This window comes from Leguminivora glycinivorella, chromosome 20 (assembly GCF_023078275.1).
Source record: "Leguminivora glycinivorella isolate SPB_JAAS2020 chromosome 20, LegGlyc_1.1, whole genome shotgun sequence".
Classification (NCBI taxonomy): domain Eukaryota; kingdom Metazoa; phylum Arthropoda; class Insecta; order Lepidoptera; family Tortricidae; genus Leguminivora; species Leguminivora glycinivorella.
Genome location: NC_062990.1, coordinates 12524810 through 12551734, shown reverse-complemented (window position 1 = coordinate 12551734; position 26925 = coordinate 12524810). Strand labels below are relative to the sequence as shown.

At 34.5% G+C, this 26925-nt stretch overlaps 1 protein-coding gene across 2 annotated transcripts in view; it reads right to left on the bottom strand.

Annotated features, from left to right (window-relative positions):
* The window catches only part of LOC125237202, a 43601-nt gene extending 18074 nt beyond the window's left edge, over window positions 1–25527 (bottom strand). Inside the window, exon 1 of one of the 2 annotated variants that reach the window (XM_048144197.1) lies at window positions 25229–25527. In XM_048144197.1, coding sequence (XP_048000154.1) covers window positions 25229–25424 — 196 coding nt within the window. In that variant the 5' untranslated portion in view covers window positions 25425–25527. Of the gene's footprint in view, window positions 1–9795; window positions 10034–25228 lie in introns of those variants that run through there. The other variant, XM_048144198.1, reaches the window with a different exon arrangement.
* Window positions 25528–26925: the final 1398 nt, after the last annotated feature.

Genomic DNA, 26925 nt, shown 5'->3' with positions numbered 1-26925 from the left:
GGAAAGGAACCCCCTTTGAGCTTGGGAATTTTAGTTAAATGTAAAAGTTTTATTAATTAGATTTATCGAAAAAAAAATTGTCCATTAAGAACTCACTTATAAGATATTTCAAAAAAAATCTTTAAAATCGAGGTTCCGCTCTCGACTGTTTCCTCCTTCAAAACTTAATCGGAACGAAATTTGAGAATCTGAATAACAATGAAATAATCTGTGTCGGACCGTTTAGTTTTTTTGGCTAATTGTTACCAATCTTGAGTATCACACCTTTTTTTGCGCCATAATGAAAAAGGCCGTTTTCGGAAATTTTAGATTGGCTCTAGCGTCTTTAAAAATAAAAATATCAAAAAAATCAAAACGGTCCGACACAGATAAAAATAATAACAATCTGTGTTGAAAAAAAATCATTGCCCTATCTTCAAAAACCAGGGAGGAGATAGTTGAGAGCGTTTGTATGGAGAATTGACCCCTCCTGTATTGTCTTAAGCGACTCATCTCATAATAATCTACCATGGCGACGATTTGAGATTGAGTTAGCCCAGTTTAACTATACAGTAGTATGTTATTTACCCGTCTGTGCATTGTTCAGTGGATGTTATTATAAACACTGCCAGTTAGCGTAATATGAGATCAATCTTACGGAGTATTCAGAACGTGAATAGAACTGCTACAAAGCTGCAATAGAACGTGTGCTACGTTGGCACTGGCAGTTATTTATATTATAAAAAATATGCTGTACAGTTCAAATGGGCTGCAGTTAATATATGCTGTGTAAATGTGCTGTATAGTTTATCTCACATACATATTCAATTTTTTGGAAATTATGAATAAGCAGGGCCCGCTGGGCCCGTAACTTTCATGCCGATGACATCAATTTGACGTCACGCTGCATATAGGATGATTCAAATAATTTTATTGTAATAATTAATCATTATTCATCAATCAATTTAATCATGTACAAATGACTTCAAAAGTAAGCTACTCATACGTGAAATAATTAATACCTACTTGATACGTGAAACGAAAAGGAAACAATTTTGTTTTGTTTTTATAATTTATTGAAATATGGTAACAAAACTATTTAATAAAAAGTATGTATAAAAATAAACAAATAATTTAATTTACTATTCACGTATCAAGTAGGTATAAATTATTTTACGTATGAATAAATTAGTATTGAAGTCATGATTAAAATGATTGATGAATAATGATTAATTATTAAATAAAACTCTTGAATTATCCTACATGCAGCGTGACGTCAAATGTATGTCATCAGCATGAAAGTTACGGGCCCTGTGAATAAGCCTGGATGGGCAAAAAAATATCTATTTTTTTTCTTATTTTTTACCTACATCGTGGTACAAAGGAAAATCTACCCTATTTATTCAAGAATTTGGTTTAAATTTCAATGTCTCAAGCTGTATATGGTGGGCAGTGGTCAGGACAAGGATACATTAACTATTTTCGCTTGGATTTCTAAAAGTTGAAATTACCGCCTTGTTAGTTCCGTAAAAAACTACTACATTAGATTTAATTAAATTTAATAACCTAAAGGCTAAGGTTTTAAATTTCATTAATTTTACATTATTTTTATCACGATTAAAATACTTTCCCAAAACCTTCTTTACCTTTACTGTAAGTTGTTTTTAATTTTAAATTCACAACTCTGACGATCGATGCTAAAACGAGATCAAATCGACAAGTTTATTAACGGGATGGAGTTCGAAAGAAGAAACTTCATCATATTTCAATCATGCACTTCTCACTACTGCCTGTAGCGTCCTGCGTGGGGAGTCGGACTGCCCCGAACTGGTGGAGCAAATGGTGCGTCTGTACGTCCCCTCAAAGACCAGAATTGATTTCAGACCTCGGGACCGTTGCCTACTGGCAGTCCCGGCTTCACGTACTGTAGCGCGCAGGAATTCCCCTCTGGTGCGTTCCTTGGTCCTCCTGAATGCGTTCCTCGCATCAGCCCCTCAGTGCGACTTATTTGCAAGCAGACAGGTTGTTGTGCGTGATGAGTGTCTGAAGTTCTGTGAGAGGATTGATGCAAGGCCTACTACAGTTAAAATGTAGGTAAGATAAATTGTGTTTAGATATCTTTTGTTGTTATTTACTGTTGCTGTGTTGTATGTTTTATTCTATGTAGTTAGCAGTGATTTAGTTTCGACTGTTATGCTGTTAACATGTTTTGTAAATAAATAAATAAATAAATAAATAAATATTGTATGTGCACATGACATGTGCACGCTTCATAAGAAATGAGTCACAGTCACAGCAGCACAGCGTGAGCACAGCACAGCATAACTTCACCACGACCACACACAGATGGCGTTCACGATCAAACTGCGTTGTCTAGGTTATTATTCCATAATACCCAAATATTTAACGCATATCTGCATAATTTTATATTAATATGTACCTGGTAAAAAAGAGTGGTCGAGTTAATTTTTGTTAACTGTCATTAATTTTGTGTCCCAATTTCTGAAAATGCTCGACTTCGGTCATCGAAGTACGCGGTCGGTAGACCCTCTGCTATGATAATTATTAGAGAGCGGATTTCAAGTAGCTATTTAAATATTAATATGGATATGACTGATATAATTTATAAATTTTTCTACTCACAAAAATAATAATAATGTATAGGTATGTATTATTGTAAAAAACCTAGCTTAAGAGAAAAGATAAATAAATGTATATGTATAATAAATAAAAATAATGTATCGGAACATAAAGGAAATCCCTTTTTGGATGCTTTTGTTAATATTGGGCAAAAGTTATGACAGTAATAAAAAAAAATGTTTATTATTCTTAAATTCTTGATTTATTTAAGTTCTTCTTCAATATTTCTTCTGCACATTGCAAAGCAAGAACTTTTATTATGACTCGAAGAATAGAAAATTTTAAATAATTCGCTTCCACATCCACAATGCTTACAGAAGTTCTATAAAGTAACTATTTAAAAAATTTACAATTTTTTTTATTTAGTATCATAATTTTTGCCCAATATTCACAAAGGCATCCAAAAAGGGTTTCGCTTTTATGTGCCGATACATTTTTTGAGTGTAGAAAAAAAAATGACAGTCAAATCCATATTAATATTTAAATCGCTACTTGAAATCCGCTCTCTAATAATTATACACATACATGTATATACGTATAGATACAACACAATTATCTGTCTATTGTACACCCTAAACCGTTGTAACAAGAGTATTTAATAGTTAATTATATCGAGGTCTGGTACAATAAACAGCTAGGCACGGTTTCATATGGTTTAACCTTGAAGTCGCAATGTACGCCTGCCTGCCTCACGCCTCCATTTCTCTTTAAGGTAACGTGAGTCAAGAACAATCATGGTTTATAATATAAATACGTGATTTATATTATATTATTAACAATTTTACCATTTAATTATCAAACATAAATAAAATTGAAAAATTGAGAAACAAAAAATTTATAGGCACATAAACAAAGCCCAGTAGGATCGATAGCTCTTTACTCTTACTTACTTTACGAATGACAAATGAAAGACATCAACAAGTCTTACATTAATTTGAAAGGATTCAAATTGACCAAAGAAATATTACATTAAGTATTAAAAATAAATCGAGATCATATAAAATAGGCACTTTTTACGGGGAAAACCATCGAAGAAATCACTAGTGACTTCGCTCAGTTGCTCATTTTATTTGATAAGTGAATGAAAACAATGTGTATTGTTTTGAAACAAAGAGATATACTATAAGTAAATATATGTATATTATTTAGATACCGATCAATAAAATATAATGTAGGATTGTAGGTACCTATTTGTACATTACATTAAAAATATATTGAGTGAAACACTTCTGTGATAGTACCTATGCCATCCGTATGTTGTAAAGGAAAAAAAACCTTCTAAAATAGCAGCCTCATTTTTGTGCCCGAATCTGACACAAAATGGGTGCTTAAGTAAAATTTTGTAATAAAATAATAAGTAAACTTAACGCAATAAGAAAAAAATAACCAAAGAGCATGAGAGTTGTACAGTCCCTGGCATAAAAAAGTGATGATTTCTGTACCTTGTCTTGTTGCTTTTAATCGTTTGACAATATAGTATGACATTTCAAACAAGACGTTAATGTGACAAGGTATAGAAAGCATCACATAGGTATTTATGCCGGTGACTGTAGGTGACGTGCGTGGGTCCTTAATTTAGCTTATAAAATATCTTAGAACACATGGCCAAGAACCCGCCTCTCGGGTTCATTTTGCATTGAAAATGGGGCGCTGAATGTGTAGATAATTTGATGTTTGTCGCAATGATGCTACAATGTGACGTGACTAATTATAAATGCGACAGTTTAATGTCACATTAAGCCTGTTTATTGAACCCTGCCGGCGTATCATGCTGCCAATTTTATCACTTATCCACATGGATAAAGCATCCGTCACGCTTTAGCAAGTATGTCAGTCTTATCCACGTGGATAAGTGATAAAATTGGCAGCATGATACGCCGGCTGCACAACGGCAGATTTGTTGTGTTAATGTGGTAAGGTTGCAATATTAGAACGAACAATACAAGTAATAAAATAATAAAATCAAATTTAATATATTTTCTTAATGTAATAATTATATCATAAAAAAAAACATTCAGTCGAATTGAGAACCTCCTCCTTTTTTGAAGTCGGTTAAAAATATCTAAAGAAAGAAGTTTTTAAGTCAGAAGATCATGTTTTAGATAGTCGTTATTTATGTGAGTTATTTTGAAAAAAAAAAACCGGCCAAGACCGTGTCGGGCCACGCTCAGTGTAGGGTTCCGTAGTTTTCTGTATTTTTCTCAAAAACTACTGAACCTATCAAGTTCAAAACCATTTTTCTAGAAAGTCCTTATAAAGTTCTACTTTTGTGATTTTTTTCATATTTTTTAAACAAATGGTTCAAAAGTTAGAGGGGGGGGGGACGCACTTTTTTTTCCTTTAGGAGCGATTATTTCCGAAAATATAAATATTATCAAAAAACAATATTAGTAAACCCTTATTCATTTTTAAATACCTATCCAACAATATATCACACGTTGGGGTTGGAATGAAAAAAAACCGGCCAAGAGCGTGTCGGGCCACGCTCAGTGTAGGGTTCCGTAGTTTTCCGTATTTTTCTCAAAAACTACTGAACCTATCAAGTTCAAAACAATTTTCCTAGAAAGTCTTTATAAAGTTCTACTTTTGTGATTTTTTTCATATTTTTTAAACATATGGTTCAAAAGTTAGAGGTGGGGGGACGTACTTTTTTTTCCTTTAGGAGCGATTATTTCCGAAAATATTAATATTATCAAAAAACGATCTCAGTAAATCCTTATTCATTTTTAAATACCTATCTAACAATATATCACATGTTGGGGTTGGAATGAAAAAAAATATCAGCCCCCACTTTACATGTAGGGGGGGTACCCTAATAAAACATTTTTTTCCATTTTTTATTTTTGCACTTTGTTGGCGTGATTGATATACATATTGGTACCAAATTTCAGCTTTCTAGTGTTAACGGTTAGGTACTGAGATTATCCGCGGACGGACGGACGGACGGACGGACGGACGGACGGACGGACGGACAGACAGACATGGCGAAACTATAAGGGTTCCTAGTTGACTACGGAACCCTAAAAACAAATAAATGATTTTTATATAAGAAACATGAAATCAAGGTCACGCCGAATTCACGCCGAAAATACGCCGCCGCCGCCGATTTTTTGACAAACGCCGCCGCCGATCATTTTTTGATCGGCGCACACGTCTAATTCTTAGCTTAATATGTTTTAAAATTTCAAATATTAATATTAGCGCCATCTAGCTGAGCCCTTCTTCTGTCTGGTACTGAGGTAAGTACGTTTTATTCTTAGACTTTATCTGTCTATACGGAGTTATATATGTCTTATAGGTACCTACTCTAATGAGTATTATTGTATTTAGCGCAGTATCTCGGCAAATTTTACTAAGTAATTTACGCGACTTGAGACTTGTGCGAACCTTTAGGCATGGAAAGTCACATGAAAAGTTGTCGAAACTAATAATAGATGGCGCTGCATTTGAATTTCTTGACTGATAACTCTAATACTAAATTGAATATACTCTAAGGTAGAGCAGAGTCTAACTGGGGAATTACCTCCACTTTACAAAAGACCGCAATCAAGTAGCACTAGACTTTACTCATTGTTGTGTTCCTGCCGGTGAGTAAGGCAGCCAGAGCTCAACGAGGGTGCGGTACTCCTTCCTTCCTTCCTCCTCCTTCCTTCGGTCCTTTGAGTCGTCGGCACCCAGGCCCCTTCTAAGTACAGGTTTGTACAAGTTTCTAATGAGTCGAGTCGGCAACGCACATGTGCCACTCCTTGAGTGGCAGGCGTCCATATGTAACAGTGACCGCTTTCCATCAGGCGGACCGTATGCATGTTTACCACCTACGTGATATAAAAAAAAAATCTCGACGAATTCACCTTAAACATCGATTGATTCGTTTGGGAGTTATGATGCCAGACAGACATGTCAAGCGTCAAACCTATTATTATTATAACACTCCGTCATTTTTGCGTTGGTGGTTAAAAACAAGAAACCTCCTTCAAAACTATAATAAAACACAACTTTCTATGAAAATCGGTAAAGTGCGAGTCGGATTTCGACATTTCCATACAAAAAGGAGCGCCTGACGACATGTGATAGCAACGTACACTAGATTTGTACTTTAAAGATTTTGCGTATATTTTGGAAACTATAAGAGATAGAGCAAATAGACTTCAGATTTTGGTTGTCGGTGGCACAATTATTTTGTTTTCGTATATATACACCCTTTTTTGGACCTATTAGGGCAATATTATGGTCAGTGCAGTTCTAAACAGTCTTAAGCGCCTCTTTTTTAGTAGGAACTTAAGTCATTTTGGCAAATGATTAAAATTTTTAACAATTTCTAAACAGAAATGAATTTCTTTCTACCTGTCCATGGCGCTCACAAAATTTCAAAACATTTAGTAAGTACTTGCAGCGGCAGTGAGCGAAAATCTCAATTTGAGCTTTTTTCTCTTAAGTCCGACTTACGCTTGACTGTAGATTTCTAATAGGTTTTCCTGTAATCTACAGGTAGAGGGCTATCTCGTGTATTTTTTTGAAAATTTTACGCTAAGTAGTTTCGGAGATAAGGGGGGAGGAATGGTCATTTTTTGCTTATTTTCTTAAATAACTTTTAAATTAACAAAATAAAAACAATAAAAAAATATATTTGAGATGCTTATAAAATGCTCTTTCATTTGATATGTAACACAATATAGTTCTAATAACTTTGATTTTTAATTTTCAATTTTACCCCCCAAAAGTGCCCCCTATCATTAAATTTCATTTAATTTCATTTAATTATATTACACGTCAGTCTTCGGGCCACAGGTTTACATACGTGTGCCAAATTTCAAGTAAATCGGTCAAGTAGTTTCGGAGAAATTGGCTGTGACAGAGGGACAGACAGACACGCGAGTGATCCTATAAGGGTTCCGTTTTTCCTCTTTGAGGTACGGAACCCTAAAAAAATGACAGCCCCCACTTTACATGTAGGGGGGGGTACCCTAATAAAACATTTTTTTCCATTTTTTATTTTTGCACTTTATTGGCCTGATTGATATACATATTGGTACCAAATTTCAGCTTTCTAGTGCTAACGGTTACTGAGATTATCCACGGACGGACGGACGGACGGACGGACAGACAGACATGGCGAAACTATAAGGGTTCCTAGTTGACTACGGAACCCTAAAAAAAGGTCATTTATAAAGGCGCTTATGTTGATAAATAATAGCGTAAGCACCAACCGATGCCTTTTATGAAAGCGATATTAGAGGGCAATTTTAAGTAAAAAAAATACTTAATATGATAATAATTTGTACTATGGATTCATTATTTAACATTTTAATTTTTTCTTCAGTTATTTTCCAAATACAACATTAAAAAAACCAGTTTTTTTTTCGGCAAAAGTACAACATGCTACAAAGTAAAATTATAATTCTATAATTATCCGTATTAATAGCGATTTATTATTGCAATACAATTATAAATAACCATTAGGTAAGTACATTTATTTATTACTACACCGCCACAGTCACGCTGCGCTGCAAAATAACAACGCCTTTTACACCAGAAAAATACGCAGTTGATATTAAATATATCGGACACGTCGGAGGCCGCAAGAAAAATATAGTAAAAAACATAGTGACTGACTTTTCTCAGTTATAAAAACTGTCATTGTGTACAAATGTTAATTTTATCTCTTATCTAAAATGTGGTATCCCGATATAAGCTGGTTTTTAAGCGACTTATTACATTTTTGTCTTAAACTGTTGTATTTAGAGATGGGTCGAATACGGACTTTGCCGAATACGAATATTCGGCCGAACATTCGGTTCAGCTGTTACCTACCGAACCGAACATTCGGCCGAATATTCGGTTCCACCATATTTTAAATCCTGGCTTAGAGTTAAAAACTTTTCAATGATTGGTTAATGGGTACATTTGGGTACTTAATGTTCCTATAATTTAGTGCATAAGAAAATTAAGATTTTTGTTTCTTAAGCTTTGTTATTTTTACTTTTTTACATAAGTTCTTATATTTAACGCATTTATAACCCCCTTTGGTCATTAGAATCCTGAATCAGGATGTCATTATCCCATGAATTACGAAACAACTTACGCTATTTATTTACTTTGTTTATTCGGTAAATATTCGGCAATATAACCGAACTACTCGGCCGAATACGAACATTGAAAAACTTGCCGAATATGCCGAATACCGAATATTTATCGAATATTCGGCCCATCTCTAGTTGTATTGGTCATTTTATTACGTTTTAAACTATGTTGTTACTTTTGTACCCAATGGTCCCAATGGAAGCAGCGAAAAACGTATGAAAACTGAGGAAATATATCTCTAAAACAAAGTCTAACCTACTAAAATATAATATAAAAGTGCCCGTATATACAAAATGCGACCTCCACGGAGGACGACGACGACGAGCGAATGGGACTCCGTACAACCGTCCTAATTTAAAAAGCAGTTAGTCTCTACAAAACTTGAACGCACATACTGCCTTCTTTACTTGGCACTGTAGCTTACTGGTTGAAAACGACTGGCAACTTCTTTACCAATCAATAATAAATTGAGTATTTTTACTTTAGGTTCCGAGTTATCTATAGAGGTATTTTATTATCTGCCAGTAATAAGAAGCAGGTAATCAATATTAATTAAAGACATTAATTTTATCGTAAGTCTATAGAATTCTAGATGTTATTATGATTATTTTTTTTTTCAAAATGATATTATTCTTAGATTTACATGTGAATTTCTAAATATATTTTTTCCCTATTTATAAATTGATACAGTCACCGGCATAAATACGAGACTACGAGTATGTGATGATTTCTGTACTTTGTCATATTAACGTCTTGTTTGAAACGTCATAGGAGTCATAGGACATTGTCAAACGACTAAAAGCGACAAGGTACAGAAATCTTCACTTCTTTACGCCGGTGACTGACTGACTGTACCTAATACGTGTTACGTGTAGCAGTACTAACAGTACATATTAAGTGTATTCAAAACAACATAACAAAGAAAATTGTAATCAATAACATATTTGAATGTAAACATAATAGATATTTTCATTATTTTATATGTATACAGATTGTAATGACTGCATTACTCAGCAAATATCATTAAAATGCAAGTAATTAACTAATTCTATTTTTACAAACACAAAGACATTTAATTATAACTAGTTTACGTACCAGCCATTTCGACGACGAATAACTACTGAAAATACGAATGATCACTGCATATTTTTATTTCCAGCAAACAAAAGACAGAAAAAAATATTATTTAAAAACCAGTTTGTAAACAGTATTATCGGTTTTAATCACGTCACTAGCGCATTGACACTGGCAGGAGAAAAAAAAAAGTAAAATTGTTTATGACGCAAAATTCAATTATATTAAATTTAAACATGGAACGCTCGCGTTCGGTTTTCCGCTTTGCAACGGGCACTCGATAAAAATTCTCTTTTCAAATAGCTCGACTGAGAACTGCTTGCGTATTCCCATAGCTATCATAATCACAGTTTTTAGCCAATCCATTTTAAAATGACCCTCAATAGCTAGGCTTAAGACTGAAGTGCTATATACTGGTCTCCCGGAGACATTAGCTCTGTCATGAGAAAAAGCGATTGGAGTAATTCCTCTGAGACTGACTCAAACTAGTCTTGCTGCGGCTGTGCCAATGAGAGGTTTCGCCACGGACGCTACAAATACAATAAAACCATTATCTAGCTAAAAGCAGTAATTATGACTGTAAATGTTAATGGTTCTTCGCGTTCAGAAACAGGCGAATGTAAATTTGATGTAAATCAATAAATACAAAGATATACATTCTTCTAATTACAATACTTAAAGGTTCAAGGAGTATTATTTTGATTGTGCTCTATTTATAAAATATAGCGTTCCATATATGGAAAATATTTATCTATAGAACTAAGTATATATACTTAGTTCTATAGATAAATATTTTGGAACTACGTATCGCTCGAGCAAATATTGAAGACAGATAAGAACGTAAGCATACGAATTTATGAAGGGACTACTCGACTCGATGTAGGAATTTATATTATTTTTAAAGGGTTTGTAATTCAAATGTAGAGCTTTATAGCGTATCCAGCTTAGGTTTTAGAAAATTAGAAACATGGGAAACCTGTAATATATGTTTTCCCAATATGCCTACATTAGTACAAATAGTATATGTATTATATGCCTCCATTAGTACAAATAGTTTCGCCTAATACAATGCCGTAAAATAAAAATAAAATCATAATAGGTATGACATTTGTCCAAAATAGGTGTGATAGGTACGTCTTCTACAGCGTTCCTAAGCATTTCAGATAAATATTATGAATACCGTAAAACACCCTATTCTCGCCTATCAAGTATAACTTCGCCTAAATTTAAAAAAATTAATTATCTAGTATACTTGGTATCAAATGTGACATATTAAAGTACCATATCTATTGCAAAATTTATTTGTGGCAATATTCCTGCAACAAACTTTTGTCTACCTATCGCCTATTCACCTTTATAGTGCCTTAAAGAGTGGTGGGTGTGATAGATATTTTCATTCTCTCGAATACTTTTGTGCCCAGCGCCACATGGTAAAAAGGTGAGTCCACAAAATTAATCAGTCTGTAATCGAAATTTAATGGTCTTTCACGTGAAAACATTAGTTTTCACATTTCACTGTTAGTTAAAGAGATATCTTATAAAATATCGCTAGCGAGGTCAAAATGACATCGTCCTTCCAAACTTCACCTACCCCTAGGGCTGTCACTTAGATGAATAGAAAAATTTGACTGTGTTTTTTACTAGTTAATATTTCAATATTGTTAGTAATCTAACTAATCTACAAGGTGCACCAAGGAACCCGCATAACTTTAACTACGCGTTTCTGAAGCCAAAAGAAAGAAAAAATTATGAATTTAAAAATATTTTACCAAATTTTTTTTTTTTACTTTTTTGGACGTATTTCTACATAAAAAGTAAATTTTATTCATAAAACTGTCTACTCTATTAAAATGAGTTTCTTAATTTTTTTAAAACCAATTTTTTTTAAGTTTTTCTTGTCACCTTGCACTCAATGCAACAAATGCAGTAGAAATCGGAAGTTATGTTCTAGTCAAGTTTTCCAGTAAGAAAACTTGCAAATATTATATTGGATTAACTTTATTTTATTTAAATGTAAGACTGTAACCATTGGTATGTGTCTAGTAAAAATTGCTGTTAATTATTTGTGTAGGTACATACGAGTATATTATATTCCATTCAAGATACACCGAAACAAAATCACCACGTGATGTGATTCGGCCATCCTGCTAACCATTGTTGTGGCACCTGAGGCATGTGATATTTTTGTCGTCATTTTTTTATTATAATCGTTCTATCTTGTATTTGTAAATACACGCAGTATTTTAATGTGTCGTGACACTATATACATATATACCTATTAGGTAGGTATCAAAGCAGTTGCAACATTAAAGTCTGGCAAGGCACCAGGGAATGACGGAATCACGGTTAAAGTTCTGAAAGCGGATGTGCATCTGACCGGTGACATTCTCGAGCCACTATTGACGCGCATTTGGGACCAGGAACAAGTACCAGCATCATGGAAGGAAGGCGTCATCGTAAAATTACCCAAAAAAGGAGACCTATCCCAATGCTCTAACTGGAGGGGTATCAATCTGTTACCCATTTGCTCAAAAGTGCTGTGTAAGATCTTACTCTCGAGGATGGCAAAAGTAGTTGACAGTAAGCTTAGGGAGGAACAGGCGGGATTTAGACCAGGGCGTTCCTGTGCGGACCAGATAAACCTTTTGCGAATGGTCCTAGAACAATGTCAGGAGATGCAGTGTGAGGTTTTTACCCTATTCGTAGACTTTGAGAAAGCTTTCGATAGGGTAAAATGGGCAAGCATATGGAGGGTTCTGAAGCTCAAAGGCGTGCCAGACAAGCTAATCAACATCATCAAAGCACTCTACCATGGATCATCGTGTAGAGTGCTTCACAAGGGTAAACTCACCGAGAGTATAAGTGTCACGGCAGGCGTCAAACAAGGTTGTTTGCTTTCCCCTCTGCTCTTTTTAATGGTGCTCGACGACGTGATGTGCAGGGTCACTAGCAGAGAACGAAGAGGTTTACCTTGGACATCTGAAAAGGACCTAGAAGATATCGACTTCGCAGATGACCTTTGCCTTATAGCAACCACGCGTAAGCAACTCCAGAACAAGGCAGAAGAACTAGCAGAAGAGGATGAAAAGGAAGGTCTGCGCATTAACTACCGCAAGACAAAGGAAATGCGCCAAAATACTACCGATTCAACTCCAATGCTAATCAAAGGGAACCCAATCGAAAAAGTGACCAGCTTTTGCTACCTGGGCAGTATCGTTGACCAGAGTGGAGGAACTGAAGCTGACATTGAATCTCGAATAAACAAAACCCGAGCCGCTTTCGGTCAGCTTAAACAGGTGTAGAGCTCCTCGACCCTGACTAGAAGAACTAAACTGAGGATTTTCAATTCCAATGTAAAGGCCGTATAAGGCCTGTACGGGTGTGAGACCTGGTTTGTCCGCAAAGACTTAATGTCAAAACTCCAAGTGTTTGTGAACAAATGCTTGAGGCAGATCCTGTGTATCTTTTGGCCTAACTGGATCACAAACGCCCACTTATGGAGAATAACTGGACAAGCACCCGTACAAGAAGAAATACAGACGCGGAAATGGCATTGGATTGGACACATCCTCAGAAAACCTGATACCCACCTATCCAAAATGGCCCTCACCTGGAATGTACCCTGAAAGCGCAAACCATGCCGCCCTAAATCGACCAGGCGTCGTTCGGTTCAGCAGGAGCTCAGGGTGCTAGGCATGGGGTGGGAGGAGGTCACCCAAACTGCCCAAGACCGGAGTAAATGGAGAAAAAATATGATTCGAGCCCTACACCCCAGCAGAGGGTAACAGGATGCAAAGAAGAAGAAGATACCTATTAGGTGGTGATACTATGAATCTTGATATATAGGGAGGTATGTAGTTACTACAATAGCCAGGAAAAATCGAACGTGTTGGATTACGTCTCACGGATAAGGAGTGGCAACGATGTGAAGGTATAATTGGAGCCAAAAAAATTATATAACATGGAAGCTTCGCCCATACAGTTGTGCAACTTGATTTATCTATTTTCGACCTTTAGATCAGCCATTTTTTCTGTCGAAAATTCAATTAATATTACTTAAAAATTTTTTTTTGGCGAAAAATTTTAAAATTCACATAACATTTTTTCTTTCTTTTTGCCTCAGATACGCGTGGTTCAAGTTATGCGGGTTCCTCGCAAGCACCTTGTATACATGTATTAGATGAACCCCAAAAATTATCTTTAGTTTCAGACATTTGGGTAGGTAACATGATTTTTGACAACCCTGAAGTACCAGCGTGTTTTGTATGAAAACTCTCCGGATGCCTTCCTATCTTTGCCTATGATGAACATTTGTGCTTATTTGTACCTTAATAACTCCTGCATACGATTCAATATAAATTATGTAAATCATATAGAGGGTAGAACTTAAATCTGATGTCATGTGCCTCTGTTCAGTCATAATTGTTAGGGTAGGCAAAGTTAGGCAAAAAGCCAAAACTTTGCCTACTGACTTTAGGCTCGTTTTTTAGGTATATATATATACATACAATTGAATCGTTTTTGTATTAAGCTCAGGTATTGCCACATTATATATCATTTTGACACTAGTGTCACCATAAAAAATATTCAGTTAAAGAGGAAACTTAAAATATATGAGAAAACGTAGGCGAAGATATGGTGTTTTACGGTAATGAAACTACGTGTCAAAAAAAAATATTCCAAAAGCCACAGATAAGAGAACGTTCAACAGTGATTAACTAGTTCCTTAACACTTTCGAAACCGGGCTCTACGCGGCGCTACGACATTTTCGCTACATACGGGGAAATCCATGTAATCGGCTACGCTTCTACGAGCGGTGTGCCCGACAGTCGGGTTCTTGGTAGCGAAAGTGTTAAAGTGCAAGGCACAGACACATACATATTGTCAAAGACGAACGAAATAGTACATTACATCAGAGGCCGGGAAAATGAGGATTTCCGGCCAAGTGGGTATATACGAGCGAGGCCGGATAGGGATACGAGGCCGGGAATCCGTTTTCACGCCGAGGCATGTATAGTGCTTTTTTCAAACATACAATGAAATAAAAAAAAAATGTTCTAAAGGACAATATTTTATAAAAAAAAGTTACTTTGCAGGCCTAGGCCTAAAAAATAATATGAAATCCCTTTACAGTCCTCTCGAGTTGTTGCGCCCAAAAAGCGATACTTCCCAGCCCATTTTAAGGAACGTAAAGACAATATTTCATTGCATGTTTGAGAAAAGATTATTTTACGTAAAATAAAAATGAAAAGCGATAAAAGTTGTCAATCTTAAGTCATAGTTCAGAAAAGTAAGCTAGATATGTTCCTTAACGTTAGTCTATGGCCAGTCGGAATTACTTGCAGATTTTTTATGCCGTACAAAAAGCATGAGATGAGATAGACAACCTGCGTGGCAGAGTGGCGCTGATTGTAATAGGTAAATACACGTTGGAACACGTGAAGATAAATATTATGAATAATGAAACTACGTGTCAAAAAAAATATTCCAAAAGCCACAGATAAGAGAACGTTCAACAGTGATATGTAGACGACGGTTTCTGGAGGGAAGCACTGGCTGGCAGAATGACTAAGCGCCTTGGGCCGTTCCAAATGTGAATTAAAAAAGCGTTACACATAATACGCCTCATGATGACGATTGACGACGTTTTACATTAATTTAGAAAGTAAGGAGAGTTTTTCTTATCACAAAGTTATATTTATTTATAAGGATATTATTAGGATTACGAGATATAACACTAGTTAATAACGCCGTTAAATTTTTGTTTTATAAATCCTGAGTTAAAGAGTAAAAATTACTGTTCTTTTACTTCATAGCCAATTAGCCATCTTATTTTTATACAATGGACACAAAAAAGACTTTGAAAACAAATTATATTGAGACGATATTCTCTTCAGTTTATTTTTTTTATAATTTACAACACAAATATTTTCTATTTTTCTTTCGAAAGTGGTTGTGTTCTCAGAAAGCGCAATGTTCATTCAAAACCGTTCGAGCGTAATTGTCCTACATTTTATTTGAAGGTCTGTAATCTGTGTCTGTAAAACGCATTTAAATCGATGGTAAAACGTCGTCTCCGCTTAATATACCTAACTTCGCCTGGCTAATTGGCTATATATCAGTAAAATACCTCCTAGTTATTGGCGCAGCTTCTGCAAAAAAACTACTATGTAACTAAGTTTTTTTTAATTCAGTCAAGAACGATTTAATACTGGACTGACAAAGCCCATACAAAAAAGCGTACCCCTGAAATACATGGACCTTTTAGGCTTAAAACTAGATGGCGCTGTTTGCAGCCTGGAAGTGGCCAAAATCATATTTTCCCCAAATGTTTTGTGTTTTTACGATTTATAAGAACAAATGACATATTTTTTTATTTTAAAATCATGATATCACAATAATACACATTTTGAAAAAAATAAATTTTAGGCATCATCAGTGTAGTTATGATAGTATTTAATAGGTGGCGCTAAAAAAATCGAGGTACGATTCTTAGTAGGTATGAAGTATGTAAATCCTATAAATAATCCTTGATTCAGTTTTTAACCCCCGACGCAAAACCGACGCGACGGGGTGTTATAAGTTTGACGTGCCTGTCTGTTTGTGTGTGTGTGTTCGTCTGTGACGGATGAACCGATTGAGATTTCGTTTTTTTTTTGTTTGAAGCTGAATTAGTCGGGAGTGTTCTTGCCCGTCGTGTGTTGTGTTGCCTGTGTGGTGACGGGTTAAGAATTTCACCACCCCCTTTCTTCCCGTGGGTGTCGTAGAAGGCGACTGTGGGATATGGGTTAAATTGTGGCGTAGGCGAGAGGCTGGCAACCTGTCACTGCAATGTCACAGTTTCGTTTTCTTTCAACCCCTTATTTGCCAAGAGTGGCACTGAAGCTTTAGTAGTTTCATGTGTTCTGCCTACCCCTTTATGGGATACAGGCGTGATTGAATGTATGTATGTATGTATGTTCTTAGCCAAATAGTCATGTTTGATGAAAATTGGTCCTCTATGTCGGGGTTTTTCAAAATTTAAATTTTGTATCGAGTTTTAACTATAAATAAAAAAAATTAATTAATTTTGTTTTTAAATTTGTATCGAGTTATTATAATAAATAAAGTAAAATGGAACAGAGAGGGTTTGTATCGTACCGTATTCGTACTTCGCCGTTCATTTGAACCCATATCCCACAGTCGACTTCTACGACACACGCCAGAGTGGTAACATTTTGTTGTAATATTATTTTTTACTGGATAAAACCTTTTCAATAATATAATCAAAGCAAAATACACGTGTTTCTCGTTAAAAAGCAATCGATAGAGCGCTATTTTCCGGGTAAAATGCTCTCCCGTCGCTGGGTTGAGCTTCCAATGAAAACACTTTATATTCTTGTTAATATTTGTCTTACAACTCTTACACACTGGCATATCGTGATATATATTACAATTTTATTTTCGTTGACAGAAAATACAAGTTTTTTTTCAAAGTAGTGACGATGTGTAGTGATTTATTATTTAAACGCCACGCCACGCCAGCCATTTTGTAAATGTAGAATTAAATTTTACTTCTGACAAACCACTTAATATTGCACAATTCCTGTAAATATTTATTGTTTAAATTTATAAAAAATAATTTGCTATAAAAATATAATTTATTACATAAAAAAATTAAATATTTTTATCCCCATTACGTAAATGCACAAATTTTTATTTCGTTGTCGATTTCACTGTTTTTAATCAGACTTTTTCTATTCTAATAAAAGACAAAAATTAGTAAAATTACCCAAAATGTTCATATCATACATTTTTTTGTTTTTCTTTGAGTTACGATCATACAAGTTCTATGACAATAAGTGGAAAAAAAAAACGGAAGACAATTTTCTTCTCCTGCGGAATCCAAGAGCACATGAATCATGATGCTGAGTAGAAAAAGTATAAACGTTTTAATAAAAAAATAAAACAGGCAACGAAATAATAATCAGCCAATCAAGTTTATTTATTAGAAATGCATGTTAACGGCACTCATTAGTACTAGAAATACTTAGATTACGTATTACAGACCACGTCACAGCGATAAGTAACCTAAATACTCATACGCGACCGTAGAAGTACCTAGTATATCTTGGTCATTCCACTCATACCATATTTTTGTACTCAGGGCTCGGTGTTATACTGGTTTTAACCATCGTTAGTACAGTCAAGTTATTAATAAATATAGATGCGGATAAAGCGCTAAAAATATGTATTCACAACCTTAAGACGCTACAGGAGCGAAAATGCTAATAATATGGAAAGGATTCCCCCTTTCAATTTGGGAATTTAGTGTTATTAACTAGATTTATCGAAAAAAAAAATGTCCATTAAGAACAACTCAGTTAAAAGATAATGCGAAAAAATCTTTAAAATCGAGGTTCCGCTCTCGACTGTTTCCTCCTTCAAAACTTATTTAAACGGAACGAAATTTGAGAATCTGAACAATGAAATAATCTGTGTCGGACCGTTTTGATTTTTTGGCTAATTGTTACCGATCTTGAGTGTCACACCTTTTAATAAGCCATATTGAAAAATACCATTTTTAGAAATTTTTGATTGGCTCTAGCGTCTTTTAAAATAAAAAATAAAAATAGCAAAAAAAATCAAAACGGTCCGACACAGATAAAAATAATAATAATCTGTGTTGAAAAATCATTGCTCTATCTTCAAAAACCAGGGAGGAAATAGTCGAGAGCGTTTGTATGGAGAATTGACCTGTATCGTATCGTCTTAAAGTGTAACAATAAAGTCGTGTATACATATTTTTGGAACTTTGTCCGCATCTATATTTAAAACCTTGACTACAGTCAAATTAAATGTACACATTTACACATTTAACTGACCATTCTTATATCTTATTGCAAGTAAATAAAGTATACTATTGTCCAGTCAAGTGTAACGCACAAAGGTCGGCATTGGAGTGCAAGTATGGACTTTAAGATGAAGACAATAAGATCTAACATTGAGGTTTGTTGAAGAGTTGTGTAGAACCAGGTCACGACTGCATAGTGTTACGCTGTTTAATTAATTTGAGTGAATATCTGAGGATTTTAGGTTTTACTCATTCTCATTTATATTACCACCAGCTTAATTCTGCCCGCGGCTTCGCTCGCGTTAGAAAGAGACAAAAAGTAGCATAATGTCACTCTCCATCCCTTCATCTATATCCACATAAAAATCACGTCAATTCGTCGCTCCGTTATGCCGTGAAAGACGAGACGAGCAAGCAAACAGACACACACACTTTCCCATTTATAATATTAGTATCTATGGATAAACAGTATACGTATTATGTACGTATCAAGAACATATAACCCGTTAAAATTGAAATCACGCGTCTCTTTCATTATCCTCCAACAACGTTGCATGTAAAATCCACCGGACGGTCAACAAGTGCGTATATAAAATAATTCATTTCCAAAAGAATAAACAGTTACAGCAACAATATGGCACTTACGCCATTTTTGTTGCGAGGTTGTAACGTCCAAAACATTTTGTCTCCAAAATAATCTACCGTCACAGCGGTTACGTGGCACTTAAAACATTTTTGTTTGCATGTTATCGTGCAAAATAATTCGTCTCTAAAAGAATAATACATACTCTATCATAATTGGTATTACGGCACTTACGCCATTTATGTTGCTAGATTGTATCGTCTGTCCGAAATATTTTCGCCTCCAAAAGTATAAACACTATAAACAGCAATATTGCACTTACGCTATTTTGTGTGCTGTGCGTGTGAGGTTGTCTCGTCCGAAATAATATATGTAATTGATATCGAAAAGAATGCAGTACTGTTGCGGCAATATGGCAGTTAAGCCATTTTTGATTGCAGGTTGCAACTCTTTTGCCAAAAGGAATTCAGTGCTATAGCGGCAATATGACACTTACGCCGTTTTTGCTTAGTATCGTCTGAATCAAAGTGACCCGTCATGTCCTTTATTAATTCTGCAAGTAAATAATCGAATTATGGTGACAACTGACAACGCCAAGCAAATGTTGTGCACTTTTCTCGTAAATTTATAAACACGAAAAAAATTAGATATTATTCAAACAAAATGTATTATATATTATTTTGTGTAAGATTTATTGTAATAAATTATGGTATGCAGAAAAGGAGATTTTCGAATTGAATCAACCCGTTTTTTGCATTAAATAATTTTAGCACTCTGCACATTAAATTTGAGCACTGTCTCTCAAAAATATTCTTACATATTTAATTGGCTAATTAATATAGTACGTAGGCATAGGGCCAATGTAAAAAGTAAGTGGGCGCTACAGCCAATCAAGGCTGTTTTATTCCATAAATAAACAACTTGTCCTACTCTGCTTAGAAGTCGGTATGCAAACAACTTTTTTGGGTAAAGATGTAAATGTAAATACATTTATAAAATGCAGTAATTAAATAAATTAAGACAAATAAAATGATAAAACTATGTTTTTCGTGTGGAGTTTTTTTTTAATTGGGAAAAAAAAAATTGATGGGCAATGATAACGTTTTTTTTTTTTGGTCAGCGTAAAAACCTATTACTACTAAGTATGACAGAAAATACTGTAAAAATTTCCTTATTAACAAAAACCGGTTATATTTTATTTTGATTTAAGGAAAATACAGCGGTTAATTTAATATCACTGGTCTCATTAGTATTTTCTTGTAAGCCTGAGAAAAAAAAATGGGACATTCCACCAGAAAGCGTATTGCAGATTTTACGTAAAAAAATTAAAGATCTAAAGACACCCACAATTTATAGGTAATGGCACTTAATTGCTATATTTTTAGAAAATGGTTTTTTGACAATTTGATTATTACATTTAGGTATTACAAAAGAGTACAATGACGGCAATGTAATTTTCTGATTTTATAAATAACTTTGAGAATTTATGTTAAAATTGTCACTTAACGCCATTTTAACGATGCTATAGCGTATTAGCATTAATAGGTCTTATATTCCTTATTATAACATAAACAATTATATAACATTATTTTACTCGATAATTCAAGTAAAATAATGATACCTAATTATATATTTTTAAAGCAAATATTTTCGTTTGTGCAGTTTTTCCTTGGGACGATATTTTGTACCGCACGTAATTATGCTAAAGTTTTTACATATTATTTCAATGTAAACTCTATTCAAATAAGCATAGTAACGTATTCCGTGTTAATATGATTATTAATTTTCGTGGCATTGTACTTGGCGGTCAAGTCGGCCATTTTGTGACTGAATCGTCATCTTGCGTTCATTGTGTACCAAAAATGAAATTATTTCGATATGCTCATCAATAATTTCAACTAGATAAAACAATCAAGGGTTTTTATTTTTATGTAAACTTTTATATTTAAAACGATCACAAATTATTGTTAAGTATATACTTAATCTAAATAATAATGTAGTTGTACAGTTTCTTTTGGTACGAAATAAATGTTGTTTATGTCGTAACTGGTACATACCTACGCAAAAATGACGTAGAAACTTTTTTTTTATTCCGGCCCAGCCAAGATGTTTACTAGATGTAATTTAGGTGTTTAAAAGCTACCTATATCAGTTTATTGTTAAGCTAGTGAATAATACAAGTAAGTATAAACTACCTATCTAAAAATATGCTAGGTCGAAGTTATTCTAAGAATATTAATTTTGTAAATGGTTCAATTTCTATGTCTAGTTATGTGTTTGGTATTTTTTCCTACTAAATATTCGTATTTATATTATGAAATAACCAACAATAGAACGATTACCTACCACTAGGAAATTTTGGAATATACGCCACTTCTAAATGAGTTTGAATGTTCTTAATTAAAATAAAGGAGGTACAAATAAAACTTTTCATCAACGTATTTCCTTACAGAGACTCCTATAAAGGTCGAATAGAACGAGCATTGTATAGATTAGCGTCGAGAGCTGAGACGAACTTACCGTCAGCATCTGATATATCTAAGCAGGCAAAGTGCTCAAAATATCGAAACACGCACTAACGCTTTGAAAACAGAGCCGTGCTTCTATATTTCTGAGCACTTTGTCCGTTCAGATGTATCTGACGACGACTGTACAGCACATTACGTGTTATATTACAAACTTCTCACTTTCACATCGATATATCTATCGTTAACACATATTTACAATTACGCTCTATTTACAAGACAAAAGGTATATTTTACAATGAAATGATAAAGATAGATACGAGGTTTCGATAGTATATGTTCTATATGAGAGACGGGCGGGCCGGCCCCTTGCGTCTATTGAGTCACGAACACCGCACCGCGGACCAACACACCCAACTTGATAATCCAGTTGGCTGTTCCATCTCTGTGCATTCATACATTGCTGGTTAACTATGACTAGTTCAAAGAAGGTGGCTGAGATTTATTTATGAAGCGCGCAATGTATTTTAAATTTATGTTATAGTTGGTTTAAGATGGTGGTTCTTGGTGACACGTTGACGGTTGTCTTTTTTTCGAGCAAAGTTTAGATTATTTTATTCCTACACTGCATTGATGAGTAACAAGACAAGTGTTGATGAAATATTTCGCAAAATTGGTTACTTATAATTTGACGTAAATTTAATAGCTGTATAATATCTATTGTAATTTAAGTCGACAGAAACCACGGTCGTGCGTTACTTCCTGTTAGTAACAAGTTAACGAGACTAGTATTGCCTTACTAACAAAAACTTTATTATGGCATGGCACATTAACAAAACAATAACTTTGAAATCTTTGAACAGCACGATTATGATTTGATGTGTTCTAGAAGTTCTATTCTATTTACGTTTATTCTGCGTAAATAAGCGAATTAAAATGTTGCGTTTATCTTAAGTATTTCACCTGAAAATTATTTTCTCTATCTTTTAGTTTTAAGTTTCGATTATAAATTTACACTTTAATGATATAACAAATTTGTATATTGTATTCATTTAAGTGAATTGTAAACATTTTTATGAGTAATAAAGATTCTTTAAACCTAAAATAGAATTAAAATGGTTTTGGCACCTTGGGCCATACTAGATTAGGTTTTTATAGGTTAAAAAATCTAACATGTATATCCATACTAATATTATAAAATGGGAAAGTGTGTGTGTCTGTTTGTCCGTCTTTCACGGCAAAACGAATTGACGTGATTTTTTTAAGCTTCCACTTAGTTGAAGGGATGGAAAGTGACATAGGCTACTTTCTCTTTCTAACGCGAGCGAAGCCGCGGGCAACAGCTAGTTAAAAATAAATAAATAACAATATTAAACAGGTTTAAAGTTCATAAGAAAAACAGAGTAGTGTAAAAAAAAATTACCTGCGTATCGGTATGAACGGTGTAACAATTGTTTTGGGTCCCGTTTTGACGGATTATATCCGGGACACGGAGTGGGTTTACTTTCACAGAAGTTGATGAATTTGAATTCGTTTGTCAATAATATATAAACAAAACAATAGGGATGACGACTACATAAAAAAAATGGCATTCTGTTTAATCCGTTAGTTAGATCGTCAAAAAATACTGAACACATATTTTTCGCTTTTTTTAATTAATGAAAAAAATACAAAGATATAGAGCATCAAAACTCCGGAGTGGGGGCTTGTGACGTCACTTCTAAGTAAAAATTGCACCTAGGCGTGACGTCACGCACGAAATTTCAACTCACTGTACCGTCTCGTCATTTTCCGTTTAGTATTCTTTGATAATCTAATTGACGGACTAATTAGTTTTTTTTAGTCGTCTCGCCTATTTTGTAGCATAAAAAATACCTATGTAGTTAAATATCTAAAAGTTATAAAGTATTTATATAAATTGAAAAATAAAAGTGGAGTGGTATTATATTTTATTTAGGTTTTTATTTATTTACCATCAACTAGATTTTTTTTATACCACGTCGGTGTCAAACATCAGGCATACGGTCCGCCTGATGGAAAGCGGTCACCCTAACCTATGGACGCCTGCAACCATATTCTTTATTTTTCCTGCTATGTATGAATGCAATACGTCATAAATAAATAAATAAAATATGTATTTTGGACGGGATACGAGTATGTATCATAAACGGAAGTGTCCGTTTGCGTCTGTCTGTCTATGTATATGTATGAGATAAAATGAGAAATGTCTGCGTTAATTTCAAATATGTATTTCAATGCGTCTTTTATTTTATGAATCTTCCCTATTTGTCAATTTTATAATTGTTATAAGTGATTCGTTTCACTGAAGAAATTATTTGCTTTATCTATAGGTAATTAAATCAGTAATTACGTGTATAATTAATTAATTATCATATTTGTGTCAATCCGCATAACCTTCAATAATGGCAGTTACGACATTTTATCATAAATGGTCTATGCGACGTGTCAAATAGAGAATTCAAAATGTAAAAAAAACAAGAATATTTACGAGTGCCATTACAAACAAATTTTAAAAATGCTAATTATGTAAAAGCAAACGTGATGTAATTATCATTAACTAATTACATTTATCTGTATATTACACGTAATGGTCACAAAAATAAAACTTTTGGACTTACGAAGCAAGCACTTCATTTAAACCCACTTTAAACTTTTTTTTTAGTATGAATAGGTAACCGTTTGACCACGATCACACCTGATGGTAAGTGATGATGCGGTCTACGGTAGAGCACGCTTACCTATGAGATACCTATTTACTCTTGCTTTAAAGAGACCTGGATTGTACTCATGTGGAAACAATAATTTAACCTTAATACGCAAATACGCAGTAACTCCAAAGTTAATACGTGTGCCTAAGCAGGTCTGCATTTTCCTCACGACAGGGGTAGGTACTTATTAGTTATATGTATAAACCGATGACGTAACATCATTCTCCAATATCCATAATGAATATAAAACTAGTACGAACATTACTATATAAATAACTTGTCCATAATGTCCATACAAGTCATTTACTGCAATTTTGTTTACGAGTATTTTCATAAGTTATAAGTATTGCTACGCCACCGGGCAAGTCACGCAAGTTGAGTTGACGCCCAGCGATAATACATAGTTATACCACTTACGTATATAGCGACGTTATCGTCGAGATTATAACGAAATACTTTAAAACTCCCGCAACGCAACCATATCGTGGAAAACAAAATCTATACTCGCGAAAAACAAATGAATCCCGAAATTCCAGAACATCTCGGTGGCGTCGAAAACAAATGATTCGTAATTTAAAATAATACAAAATGGCGGTGTGATAACATTTTCATAATAGCGCAAAGATACACCACGTGCCGGTACAATCGGACACGGAGCGTTATTTCGAAAGCCGTACTAAACGACGGTTCAAACAAAGAACACGCAGCGACAGTTGAAGTCGACCGGTTGCGGAACGCCGCGCCCGCATGCGATAAAAATCCAAAAATATGTACACGTATTTCGCCTTATCACTATGGAATAAGGCGCAATAGTGTACACATGTATTTGTACCGCGAACATACCAGCGGCAAACTTCTCCGTGAGCCCGAGTGCTGCGTACCCAGGAACCACGCTCGCGTACACCTCATCCCAGCACCTTGCCTTCTCAGCCCTGTCTCCATTGCTAGGATGGTTGGAGTCGAACAGGCAAGGCCTCTTCTGCACCTCCGTAATAATCAGGTTGCTTTTTATTCCGTCCCCGTCTTTAGTTCTGACCATTTTTGTAATTTTAAATTCGGAAGTTCTAATTTTCACGCGCGTTCGAAATTTGAATTGCGTGCGTTTTCGTTCGCGCAGGCACAGCGGTAACGTCCGAGCGCCCGCGTTAAACTGGCGGGACTAGCAAGTAGCGGCAGTTATTCTTATCGTATACAGAGCGCAAGCGAGCCTTCGCCTTCAGTCCCACCAGTATATCCATGGCCTAGAGATTCTTAATAACTCAGAGATCAAGCTTAAAGTCGTTGCTTTATAGTGAATAGCTTGTTAAGCGATGGGAAATAGTCCCAGCGCATCGGTCTCAACATGGCCGCGCCTGGGACGAAACAAATACTACCGGAATAGATCGAAATGTAGTATGTCGCTATAAAACGTATAGGCACTTACGACGTTTTTGTTTAACAACTCGGAATAGGTGCGAGCTCAGTCAGAGTTCGTTGCGATACCATTCTGTTAATAAATAAGTACGAACGGGAAATTTTATTGTATATTATACTTATTATTTTCATATTTTAAGATATTTATAAACGAAAATATTTAAATTCTTTAAAACAATGTTTAAAATATATGTAAAAATCATATTTAATATTTCAAACAATACTCTTTGTGTGCGTAATTACTAAGAAGTAAAATGTAAAAAACCCAAAAACATGTACACAATTTTCGTCGTAATTTAAAGTAAAGGTACAAAGTCGTGGAGGTATCTTAGAATAGAAAATGGAGGTGTTATGAAACGATGTGACTGGCCTTGATAATTTTGCAGGTTAATAATCGAGTTTTCCTATCGCGCCGTATATTTTAGTTTGTATGGGCGGTGGTACTTGTGACACGCGAACGTACTTATAACATGCTTATAAAATAGTTACAGGCCGTCTTGAACTAATATGATGAATATGACGAGATTCAAATTTGATATTTACAATACAAGTTCACAATAATATACCTACTTACTTATTATGTTTCGTCATGCTTGCAAATATCGTATTTTAACCTATATAAGGTTGAATACCGACAGTATAAAAGAAATAAATTGTGTAAAGTACTAAACTTTTATGAAATGTGATATTTTTGAAAAAAATATGCTATTTTTACTTAGAATCATACGATTTTTTCTTATTTTGTTACCATTTTCCGTACATGTTGTGTGGGGTAACAAAAGAGAAAAGTAACAGAAATGTATGAAAATTCTGGGACACTTTTTGTCTCCCAGTGAGATTGAAAGTACTAAGATTCTGAGCACAATTGACCTAAAATTCCCTAAAAAATCAAAATTAAAAAAAAGAGAAATGTTCAGTTACGACACGGCATAGTGTGTTACAGTTTTAAGGTTCCGTATCAAAAATGGACAATAGTTATTTGTTATACAAGGGGGCAAAGTTGTATTTTAACGTCGAGTGTGGAATTGAAAAACGAGCAAGTGAAAGGATTCTATAGTTAAACCACGAGCGAAGCGAGTGGTTCGAGAATAGAATCCTGAACTTGCGAGTTTTTTAACACACGAGAA